Raw genomic sequence first — 12,950 nt, forward strand, 5'->3', positions numbered from 1 at the left:
CATCCGGCCACACTTGTCCAATCCGAATGACATCCCTATGTCATCGCTGTAGATCCGGGTGGTGTGGATCAGTGAGTCTATTTCTCGCTCGTTCCTGGCATACAGCTTGATGTCATCCATGTAGAGCAGGTGGCTGATTGTTGCCCCACTACGGAATCAGTACCCGTAGCCGCTCTTCGTGATGATCTGACTGAGGGGGTTCAGGCCTATGCAGAACAGCAGTGGTGATAGCGCATCTCCTTGGTATATGCCGCACTTGATGTTTACTTGGGCAATGGGTTTTGAGTTGGCCTCTAGGGTTGTCTTCCACATTTCCATTGAGTTCTGGATGAAGGTCCTCTGGTTCCTGTTGATCTTATACAGTTCCAGACATTCCAGTATCCATGTGTGTGGCATTGAGTCGTAGGCTTTCTTGTAGTCAATCCAGGCAGTGCACAGGTTGGTCTGTCTCTTCTTATAGTCTCGGGCGACTGTTCTATCGACCAGTAGCTGGTGCTTGGCTCCTCTGGTGTTACTGCCAATCCCTTTCTGTGCTTCGCTCATGTATTGAGCCACATGCTTACTCATTTTTGCCGCAATGATGCCTGATAGGGCCTTCCATGTTGTGCAGAGACAGGTAATTGGCCGGTAGTTGGATGGGATGGGTCCCTTCTGGGGGTCCTTCATGATTAGGACTGTCCTGCCTTGGGTTAGCCATTCTGGGTGGGTTCCATCCCTCAGCAGCTGGTTCATCTGTGCTGCTAGGCGTTCATGGAGTGCAGTTAGCTTCTTCAGCCAGTACGTATGGATCATATCGGGGCCTGGTGCTGTCCAGCTCTTCATCTTTGACACTCTTTCTTGGACGTCTGCCATTGAGATGGTTACTGGTTCTTGTTCTGGGAGGTTGCTATGGTCAGCTCTTAGGTCCACTAACCATTGGGCATTGGTGTTGTGTGATGCCTTTCTTTCCCATATGTCTTTCCAGTATTTTTCCACCTCAGCTCTTGGTGGGTCTGACCAGTTGTTGTTCCCCTGCCACTGAGAGTACACCTTGACTGGTTCAGTGGAGAACAGCTTGTTTATTCTTCTGGCCTCTCCCTCCTTGGTGTATCTCTTCAACCGGGTGGCCAGAGCTGTTAGTCGCTGTTTGGCAGTTTCGAGTGCCTCTGGTATGGAGAGTGAGTTGTACTTCCTGGGTGCCCCTTTATTCACATTATTTATATATATATATAATATTGTGTGTGTGTGTGTGTATATATGTATATATATATATATATATATATATATATATATATATATATATATATATATATATATGGGATAGTATACAGGAACATCTGCAACCAGTATGGAATAGAAATACCCAAGTCCCAATGGGCCATACCACAGAAGGTGGCTGAGAACAACAGGGCCAAGATTCTGTGGGACTTCAGCTTCCAGACTGACAAACAGATCCTGGCTAACCAACCGGACATAGTGGTGGTGGACAAAGAGCAGAAGAGGGTGGTGGTGATAGATGTGGCGATCCCAGCTGACGCCAACATCAGGAAGAAGGAACATGAGAAACTTGAGAAGTATCAAGGGTTGAAAGAGCAGCTGGAACGGATGTGGAAGGTCAAGGGTTGCGTGGTCCCCATGGTAGTGGGGGCACTTGGGGCAGTAACCCCCAAACTGGGAGAGTGGCTCCAGCAAATCCCAGGAACAACATCTGAAGCCTCAGTCCAGAAGAGCGCAGTCCTAGGAACATCGAAGATACTGCGCAGAACCCTCAAACTCCCAGGCCTCTGGTAGAGGACCCGAGCTTGAGGATGACATGGATACCACCCCCCCGCCGGGGGTGAGAAGGAGATTTAATATACATACACACACACATATATATATATATATAAGAAGAAGAAATATATGAAAGAGAAAGGTACACTGTGTAAGAGAAAAACTGAAATAATCTCTGTAAAAATAATTGTAGTAAAAAAGAGCCAGTCACAAACAAAAAAATGATGAGACTGAACTGGAAAAGGAAAAAAAAACAATAACAGAACAGGAGCACTATAAAGATATGTAAGGAATGGGGGTAAAGTTGAGAAAATAAGAGGAGGTAATGAAAGGGATAAAAGTCAGCAGATACTTTTCTTGGGGCAAGTTTGATTGTATATCATGGTTTAACACATAAGCCAAATACACGCGATGGGAATGGTAATATGGTGACCAGATGGCTTCACTCATCTGTACAGCGGGGAATAGGCTATGAGCTCTCCAGATTTTATATAGAGCTCCCTATCCCTGCTCCTGAAGGTGGCCTTCTTCCTGTTGAGGACAGGTTTGACTTCCTGTGTTACCCATGGCTTGTTATTAGGGTAACACCGTACAGTCTTAGTGGGGGAGACCACATCTGCACAGAAGTTAAGGTAATCCATCAGACAGTGTGTCAGCCCCTCTATGTCCTCACAGTGTGGGCTAAGCAGTACATCCCAGTCCGTGATGTCATAACAGTCCCTGAGGGCATCTTCCATTTCAGGGGACCACCTCCTGATGGAGCGAGTTGTTGCAGGCTGCCTTTGAACCGGGGGGGGGGTGTACTTCGGCTGTAGAAGAACCAGGTTGTGGTCAGACTTACTTAGTGGGGGGAGGGGTGTGACTCTGTATGCATCCCTCACATTAGCATACAGCAAGTCAATTGTCCTGTTGTTCCTTGTTGGACAATCCACAGCCTGGTAAAAAGCAGCCAAAGTAGAGTCCAAAGTAGCATGATTAAAGTCCCCAGAAATAATGATAAATGCCTCAGGGTGCTGTGTCTGCAGCCTTGCTGTGACAGAGTGAATCCTCTCAGATGCAGCAGCTGTGTCTGCCATCAGAGGGATGTAAACACAGATGGTGATCACGTGACTGAACTCCCTCGGCAGATAATATGGCCGCAGGCTAATGGCTAGCAGCTCCAAGTCCGGGCAACATAAAACTGTCTTTACGGAGATATGTCCCGGGTTACACCAGCAATTGTTGACATAAATGATGAGTCCCCCACCTTTGCTTTTCCCACATGTGTTAGTGTCTCTGTCGGCTCTCACAGCAGTGAATCCCTGCAGGTCCACATTAGCATCCGGTACAAGGTGTGTTAGTCATGTCTCTGGAAAGATAAATAAGCTGCTCTCCCAGTAAATTCACTGGTTGTTCAGAGCGGAAAGCTCATTGACTTTATTCGGCAGCGAGTTCACATTCCCTATGATAACGGAGGGAATGGATGGTTTGTAGCACCGCTGGTTGTCCGCTAGCCTAGCCTTTAGCTTAGCTCCAGTTTGCAGCCCCTGGGTTTCCTCCTCAGCTTGGCTGGGATGGGGTGTCGTATCCCGGCTCATCCCATTGTTTTCAGGGCCAGCAGCTCCTTTCTCGAATAAGTGAGAAAACTGGCTCCTGGTTGCATGTTAAAAGTAAAAATATCCATGTTATATAAGTAAAACACTATGTCTTCGTACGGTAAGAAGAGCAGAAAAGTAAAAAAAAAGGTTTAAAGAGCTAAAAACTACAGAGCTACTGCAGAGGCAGCCGTCTCACACAGCGCCCATACTAAGGGTCTAGGCAAATGAAACTGAACAGGCCTAATGTTGAGCAGTATAAGATTTATTCCTTGAAATTTGAATGAAAAATTCAAAGGTATGTGGATTCCATAAATTATTTCATAAATTTTCAATATGCGCGCCACCTGAGACACAGACAGATGTCAAGTCGGTAATCTAGCTCCTGCCAAACATGCTGCAGCATGTCTTTGGTTACAGTCTTTTCTGGTAACAGACAGACAGACCGTCCGCCCGCCCGCTCCCCGCCCGCCCGCCCTCCCTCCCTCCCTCACCGCTTATCCTGTTCTACAGGGTCACAGGCAAGCTGGAGCCTATCCCAGCTGACTATGGGCAAGAGGCAGGGTACACCCTGGACAAGTCACCAGGTCATCGCAGGGCTGACACAGAGACAATCATTCACACTCTCATTCACACCTATGGTCAATTTAGAGCCACCAGTTAACCTGTATGTCTTTGGACTGTGGGGGAAACAGGAGCACCTGGAGGAAACCCATGCAGACACGGGGAAAACATGCAAACTCCACACAGAAAGGCCCTCACCGGCTGCTGGTCTCAAACCCAGGACCTTCTTGCTGTGAGTTGACAGTGCTAACCACTAGACCATCGTGCTGCCCATAACAGTGCATTTTTAGAGAATTCTCTCATAAATGCACTCTGCACAGTTTTGTTCGACTGTGTTTGAGCATACTCTAACACACAAAACACCTTTTCTTTTCCAGTGAATGGCATTTCTATACCTAAAAAGATAAAAACAAAAAACATTAAAGCTAAAATTGACTTGTTTCCACACATGCTGTTAAAATTTGAGGTCAGTTGAACGAGAATTGACAAAGTTATTAGATTGTGAAATTATATCAATTTTTTTTGAAACACCCTGTGTGTGTGTGTGTGTGTGTGTGTGTGTGTGTGTGTATATATATATGTGTATATATATATATGTGTGTATATATATATATATATATATATATGTGTGTGTGTATATATATATATATATATATATATATATATATATATATATATATATAAATATATATATATATATATATATATAATGTGTGTGTGTATATATATATATATATATATATATATATATATATGTGTGTGTATATATATATATATATATATATATATATATATATATGTGTATATATATGTATATATATATATGTGTGTGTATATATATATATATATATATATATATATATATATATATATATATATATGTATGTATATGTATGTCCACTTCAGAATGCCTCATTCCTGGATCGTGAGGACCCAGACTTGCCAGTGTGTGTGGAGAGAACAGTGTTGGTGTGGGTCCCGCTGGGATTCCTGTGGCTTTGTGCTCCTTTACACTTGGCCAGACTCTTCAAGAAAAAAGCTCCCAAAACTCCCTTGTCCAAACTCTATATCTGCAAGCAGGTATGACTTATTATTCAGCCTTTTATTCCTTTAAAGAGCATTAGTACTGTCTCCAAAGAGAATATAGTTTGCACAGTCACACAGGTCAGATGGGTCCCCAGTCTACTGAGGACTAATAACTTCTTCACAATGAATCCAAATGATCTGGCCAACCAGAAAATGAAACACATACACCTATCCACATTTTCAATTTCATTATTCAGACTATCATTGCTCAAAAATCAAACGAATTCTGTCATCAGTGTGAAGATGTGTTTGGTGACATTTTGTTTATTAGGCCTTCATTGTCTGGTGTGTGCAGCTACAAAAAAAAAAAGACATTCCAGATCCTTGAGGAGGCTTCATTTTAGGACTTGACATTTCATTATTGTGTACATAATTTAGATTGACACTTTTTCTTTTCTACTGAATGAATGAATCTAATTCAATTTTTCCATCAGGTCATAGCAGGACTTCTGTTCCTGACAGCTATTGCTGGACTCATTGTCACACTTGCTGAAGATTACGGGCCGACGAATGACTCATTGGTTAAAATTCCTGCTGTGCTTTATGTTAATCCTGTGCTGTTCGGAGTCTCTTGGGTAAGCTAATGATCAGTTGTGGCTTAGATCTTCAAATCCTGAGAATATTCATGGGAACATTTTCCCACCTCTTTATTGCGAAGTGTATTAAATTATGATTATCACAGCCTAAATACACTGCAAGATATTAGAAGGGTTTTTTCCCCTCCCAATATTTTCCTTTTCTTAATCATGTTTGACAATTCAATTCACTATTATTATTTATTATTATACAAGTAGTATACTGTATGCATGACAAATTTCATCTACATTATACTTCGATTATTTTCCATTGCTGCAGAAAAATCACTTACAAATGGTATACAGTTGTATGCACCTGCACCCAAATTACACATTTTATTTCTTTTTGAAGTGAAAAGGAGTAAAAACATCTGCAGCAAACTAATTTCATTTAAACTAATTTTATAATTTTCTGCAAATTTTCATGCACAGTTACTGTAGAGTTGGTTAATGTAAAATACAGGCTTGTAGTACTCAAGTCCAGGACTCGGGCTTGACTCCAACTTGTGCCCTAATTTTAAGGACTCATGACTCGGACTTGGACTCGGACTTGTGCATTAACTGCATTTAGACTCGTAAATTGGAGATGAGGACTCGGATTTTTTCTTTTTTTTTGTAACATGCCATAATAACTTGGCATAAGATATTTATAGCTACATTAATTTTTATACTAATTTTGTGCAAGAGAATGCACATTCACCTGTTCATATGTCATGTTCAGAAACAAACTAACGTTAATGACGCTAAAATGCCTGGAGAGAAGCCCCTTCGAACTTCAATTGTCATTTGGTAAGACTCCACCCAGAGAAGGAAGTGTCATGCTATGTTCATTGCTCTGTTGATAGCGGGGCTTGCTGAGCAATGAACTAGCTAGTGTTAACCCTCTCTCATGTTATTTGCCCTGTTGATAGTGGGCGGGGCTTGCTGAGTGATGAACAAGCTTTTTATCTATAGCCTATTCACTAAAATGTGGCAGTCAAGCAGTAACATTAGTCCAACACAGTAGCAGAGACGCTTTCATAAAAAGGCAGCAAGAGCCACCATCAAATGGTGCAATTAGAGTCTCGTTCTTGCACTCGACTCGAAATTTTCTTTAATGACTTGGACTTGACTCAGACTTGAACACTGGGGACTTGAGACTGGACTCGGACTCGGTTTAGTAACTCAACTACAACACGGGTAAAAATTTTTTTTTTTAAAAAGAACAGGGTGGGTAAATAATAAATGTATTTATTTACTTGTTTTTGTAATTTGGCCATGTGTGCCCAAACATTTTCCAACAACTGTACAATAGATTACATTCTTATTATATACTAGAGTGTGTATGTAGCACCTGAGAGTTAGATTTTGTATTAAATATAAATGACCATATGTGTAATGGTGGATGGCACGGTGGTGTAGTGGTTAGCGCTGTCGCCTCACAGCAAGAAGGTCCAGGTTCGAGCCCTGTGGCCGGCGAGGGCCTTTCTGTGTGGAGTTTGCATGTTCTCCCCGTGTCCAAAAGTTAATTAGTGCAGTTTCTTGCCTTCGTAATGAGTTTGAGATCAAACAGTAAATATTAAATAATTATGTCAAGAACCGCTCAACTAAGTAAAGAGAAATGACATCCATCATTACTTTAAGACATGAAGTGTCTTTTAAGAAATAAAAATAAAGAAAAAACATTGAATTAGATGTGTCTGAACTTTTCACTGGTACTGTGTAGTTTGGAAAGCTACAGACTTTCCTGAAATGAAATATGTTTGTTTTCTTTTCCATGTATCTCAACTACAAATAATGTAACATTTTAAAATGTGTTTACCCCTAAAAGTGAACAGAGAGAAAATTGTATTTAAAGAGTTCATTTCCAACTGATTTTTGACAAAATTTATGAGGCTTATGTCCTCTTCACTTTGGCACGTATATATCCAACAATTTGATCAAAGCCTTAGACTCACTGTTTAAAGAAATCACATATAGCCAACAGGTTTTTCAACAGCTTTATGCAAACTGACCGTTTTTACCACAGCTTTTGTTAAACTGGCTCCTTAGTAAACATGATCTTTGCAGGAAGCAGTGGCGGCTGGTAGTCTTTCAAACAGGGGAGGCTGGTCGGTTACGATATTTCCAGATTTTAAAAGAAAAAACACGTCAATTTTGCCCATACTCTTGCCTCTGATCTGGCTGATTGTTGGCAGGGTCACAAACTGTGAAATAACAGGTTCTTTTGGCCCATTAGCCTACTGTCCAATATACATGATGGTGGTGTTGGGGGGGGGGGGGTATATTTTAATATTTTATATATTAAAATTGTGGCATGTTGTTTAAAAATTGATCATTATTGAAAGCAGCTCTTTGTCAGGAACCTCAGCAGTAACAGCAGAGTGTTCTGGAATAGGCACAAGCACTGACCTTGGGGAGCCAAACATAGAGCTGGGTGCCACACATTTCAATCAAACACACTTTCCCTATATTTTACTTATTTTGACTGAGAAATGTTTTATTGACAATTTTGATAACCCTTCACTTTTAATCCAGGTCTGTAGTGTGAAATGTTCTCGGCTGTTTTTGTTTAAAAATGTTTTCCAAATTGTAGCTGTGTTTAACTCATATCCAGAAAAATATATATTCCAATATAATATACTCAGCATAAACATTTTAAATAGATTCTATATTTTTGATCCATCCATGACATATTACTAAAGTAGCCTATTTACTGTTGTTGATGTGGGTCACTTGCTGTTAGCCAATTCACTTTCTCGTACCAGGAGAGCTGAAAGGAACGAGTATTATTCCCTACCTTTTTCACCAAGTCAATTTGAGGCGTTGGTCTACCCTGCTCTTTAATTTTAATTTTTTCCTCAAAAGGAAGACTGGCAAATGGCTTTGCCAAAATTAAATCAGCAATGCTTGGCATCCGTGCGCAGCTTTCTTGCTAGCTGACTAGCCCCCTCAAGTTCAAGTTCAGTCACTCAAATAAACGAAATTTCTGGAACTAAGATAGCAAACTTGACAACACTATATTTACACTGTATTTACAATGAAAATATATACAAACTAAAAAAAGCTGGTAGAAACTGTATGTAATGAATGAAATCGAAATGTAAGCTGATCTCTTACAATACACCACAGCACTAGCGAATCCGCATGGGACTGAACTGAAATTCACCGCTGCCTGTCTATATTTGAAACGAGCTGTCAATCAAAGAAAATATCCGGCCGCTTTCACCAATCACCAGTCTCCTCACGGAAACTGCCATGTCCCTCCCACTGTGAGGCTCGGAGTCCGTGGGCGGGCATTTTCACAGTATTTGTCCAATAACCGTCTTGCATTTTGAGATTGAAAAGCGCATAGCTCCCAAATGCCATTGAAGTCCACTGAGGCTGGGAGTCCGTGAGACTCCGTGGGCGGGCGTTTTCGCAGTATTTGTCCAATAATCGTCTTGCATTTTGATATTGAAAAGCGCATAGCTCCCAAATGCCATTGAAGTCCACTGAGACTGGGCTGCATCGCGCTGTCGAGGGGGAAAAACTCACGCACACATTAGGCGAACTGGGGAAAGTTATAACGGAATGATTTCGCACTGTAGTGGGTTGAGCACATATATTTTTATGATTCTGGATCTGAAATAGCAATGTTATAAGGTCGGCTATAACATAAGCCTAGTGCAATTCATCCTACACAATGTTCATCATTTTTAGAGGAGGCTGAGCCTCCCTCGTTGTCTTAGAGCAATCGCCTGTGGCAGGAAGATAATATGGCATTACAGGGAAGCATTGTTTAAATGTTGTATTTTGCTCTTGTAAGCTTTGTGCTGTTGTCACACCTGCCAGCATAGAAAAAACACATTGCATTGTTACACTACCACTAAGTCGCCCAAAATCAGGATGCTCAATCATTACATCAATGGACAAACTGCAAGGGCTAACAGGTATGCAAATTCACACCCACTCTAAGGAAGCATAGTGATGCTAAAACAGCCTGGGTAAGATTAGAAAATAAATTTAAAAACCTTTCATGACATGCCAAAAGTATATGGACACCTGCCCATCGCACCCATATGCTATTTTTCCCCAATCCAGTGTCACAAAATTAGAAGCATGCAATTGTCTATAAAGTTTTCTGTATCCTGTGCCATGAAGATTTCTCTTCACTGGATCTAAGAGGCCCAAACATTTTCCAGCATGACAATGCCACTGTGCACAAAGCTAGCTCCATAAAGACATGCTGTGCAAAGAGCCTGCACAGAGCCCTGACCTCAACCCCACTGAACACCTTTGGGATGAACTGGAACACTGACTGCACCCCAGGCCTCTTCACCTAACATCAGTATCCGACTTCACCAGTGCTCCTGTGACTGAATGATCACACATCGTCACAGTCATGCATGAAAATATAGTGGAAAGCCTTCCCAGAAGAGTGGAGGTTATTATAACAGCAAAGGAGAAGAATACATCTGGAATGGGAAGTTCAAAAGTGCTATGGTCAAGGGTAGACAAACTTTTGGCCATATATTTATAGTTTTGAATCATATTTGGCTGCTTAGCAGAATGCAGCTCCCATAATATCTTATAAGGTTTCTCTGATTGCCGCACACACAGTACTTTACTTTCACCAGAACAGCTTCTTCAGGAAAAAAAAAGCACGTTGAATTTAAATACCCTAAACACCTCTTTAAACATTTTGCATCTGTGGTGGATTGACCTTCTCGCTTGGTGCTTTCCAGTTATTTATCTGCCTATGCCAATGTTGATTCATCACTTTCTAGCATGTGCACAGTGTTCAGTGTTTTTCCAGTTTGAACACACAACCTTCACTAAAAGTACACTAAATAACCCAATGTAAGATGTAAATCTTTATGTAAAGTTACCACGTTTGAAAGGTTATTGAATTTGGAAGTGTGTGCTCATGTCAAGTCAAGTTTATTTGTATAGCGCTTTTAACAATAAACATTGTCGCAAAGCAGCTTTACAGAATTTGAATGACTTAAAACATAAGCTAATTTATCCCTAATCTATCCCCAATGAGCAAGCCTGTGGCGATGGTGGCAAGGAAAAACTCCCACAGGCAACATGAGGAAGAAACCTCGAGAGGAACCAGACTCAAAAGGGAACCCATCCTCATTTGGGCAACAACAGACAGCATGACTATAATATTAACAGTTTTAACATGACAGTTTTGTTGATGTTGTAACTCTTCATTGATGGAAACTTGAGTGCAAAACTATTCATGACAACTGCAGTCCTAAGTTAGCAAGTCAACTGTAGTTCTCAGCCATAAAAGCATTACTGTAAGAGTCCAGAGCGTCCTCCAGGTGTGACTTTCAACTGTCCTCATGGGGCCATCCTCCACAGGAGCGACGCGATGAGACTCCAACCAGACACAGGGCACCAGGATGGATCAGGCAGGTCCGAGGAGCAGAAGAGGTCAGCATCTCGATCCCAGGACCGACATGTAACCCAGTGGGACAGATTTTTTTTTGGGGGGGGAGAGGGAGAGAAAACACAGGTTGTTAGGTATGCCCCAAAAATGACACAAGTATTAAGTCTGTGTGGTAGGCTCGCAGAGACGAGAGTCCTGACATCAGGCATAATACACAACAATGGCATGTTAATATGGTTAAAAAATATCATGACCTGCTCTGGCTGGATGCTTGACTGGGTGATGGGAGCACACTCCTCAGCAATGATGGGATGCAGATGGGACCCTTAGGGCTGGCCAAGACAATTCAGTTACATTTCACTGGGTCTGGGACATGCAACAGAATGTCTGACAGCCAATTCCCTGCAGGCTACAAGAGCCAGTCGAGATCTCCACCCTCTCCACCAAAAGATTTCCTGTTGACTCCATGTAACTCAGAGGGACAGATTTGGGGGGGGAGAGAGAGAGAGAGGGAGAGAAAACACAGGTTGTTAGGTATGCCCAGTGTCACCTGCATAAGTAGGAACAGTATACATATTGCACTGAGTACAAGCAGGGACTCTGGCAACTAACTATGACAGCATAACTAAAAGGGGAGAGCCAGAAGGTAACACAGGCATGAGGGAGCCCCAGGACATAAAGCAGCCAGCCACTACACCATCAACAAACTCGAGTGAGCAAGTGAGTGGGGACTGACAGCATCCATACATCCCAGTTTACCAAAACACTCTGTCTGAGGACCCTCCAGATCTACACCTTTACCTCATAAACACCATTAACAAAAGGCTTGACTAAACAGATATGTTTTCAGCCTAGACTTAAATGCTGAGACTGTGTCTGATTCCCGAACATTACTTGGAAGGCTGTTCCATAACTGTGGGGCTTTGTAAGAAAAGGCTCTGCCCCCTGATGTAGCCTTCACTATACGAGGTACCAGCAGATAGCCTGCACCTTTTGATCTAAGTAGGCATGGAGGGTCATAGAGGAGCAGAAGTTCACTCAGGTACTGTGGTGCAAGACCATTTAGTGCTTTAAAGGTCAATAGTAGTATTTTATAATCAATACGAAATTTGATTGGGAGCCAATGCAGTGTGGATAAGACAGGGGTGATGTGGTCATATTTTCTAGTTCTAGTAAGGACTCTTGCTGCTGCATTTTGAACTAACTGGAGCTTGTTTATGCACTTATTGGAACATCCAGACAGTAAGGCATTACAATAATCCAACCTGGAGGTAACAAAAGCATGAACTAGTTTTTCCGCGTTATGTAGTGACATTACATTTCTTATCTTAGCAATATTTCTGAGATGAAACAAAGCTATCCGGGTGATGTTATCAATGTGAGTTTCGAATGAAAGACTGGGGTCAATAATCACCCCGAGGTCTTTTACTGCTGCATGTGAAGAAACAGAAAGGCCATCCAGAGTTACTGTGTAATCAGAAAACTTACTTCTAGCTGTATGTGGTCCTAGTACAAGTACTTCAGTCTTGTCAGAGTTAAGCAGAAGGAAATTAATAAGCATCCAGTGTCTAATGTCCTTAATACATTCCTCAATTCTATTAAGCTGGTGTCTCTCATCAGGTTTTGCAGAAACATACAACTGTGTGTCATCAGCATAACAGTGGAAACTAATACAATGTTTACGAATAATATCACCCATATATAAAGAAAAAAGCAGTGGACCCAAAACAGAACCTTGTGGAACACCAAACTTTACCTCAGTACATCTAGAAATATCACCATTTATATCACCATACTGATAGCGATCAGTTAAATAAGACCTGAGCCAGGAGAGGGCCGTTCCCTTAACTCCCACAACATTTTCTAGTCTATCCAGGAGAATGGAATGATCAATGGTATCAAATGCTGCACTAAGGTCAAGCAACACAAGTAGCGAGACACAGCCCTGATCAGACGCCAACAGTAGGTCGTTTATTACTTTAACCAAAGCTGTCTCTGTGCTATGATTAGGTCTAAATCCTGACTGATACATTTCAT

At 41.7% G+C, this 12,950-nt stretch overlaps 1 protein-coding gene across 1 annotated transcript in view; it reads left to right on the forward strand.

The window, feature by feature from the left end:
* The first annotated feature begins 4,769 nt into the window (after positions 1-4,769).
* The window catches only part of LOC132882561 (ATP-binding cassette sub-family C member 2-like), a 153,401-nt gene continuing 145,220 nt past the window's right edge, over positions 4,770-12,950 (forward strand). Inside the window, exons 1-2 of the mRNA XM_060915655.1 lie at positions 4,770-4,970; positions 5,411-5,551. Of these exons, the coding sequence (XP_060771638.1) occupies positions 4,770-4,970; positions 5,411-5,551 (342 nt within the window). The remainder of the gene's footprint in view (positions 4,971-5,410; positions 5,552-12,950) is intronic.

This window comes from Neoarius graeffei, chromosome 3 (genome assembly GCF_027579695.1).
Source record: "Neoarius graeffei isolate fNeoGra1 chromosome 3, fNeoGra1.pri, whole genome shotgun sequence".
In the NCBI taxonomy this organism is placed as follows: domain Eukaryota; kingdom Metazoa; phylum Chordata; class Actinopteri; order Siluriformes; family Ariidae; genus Neoarius; species Neoarius graeffei.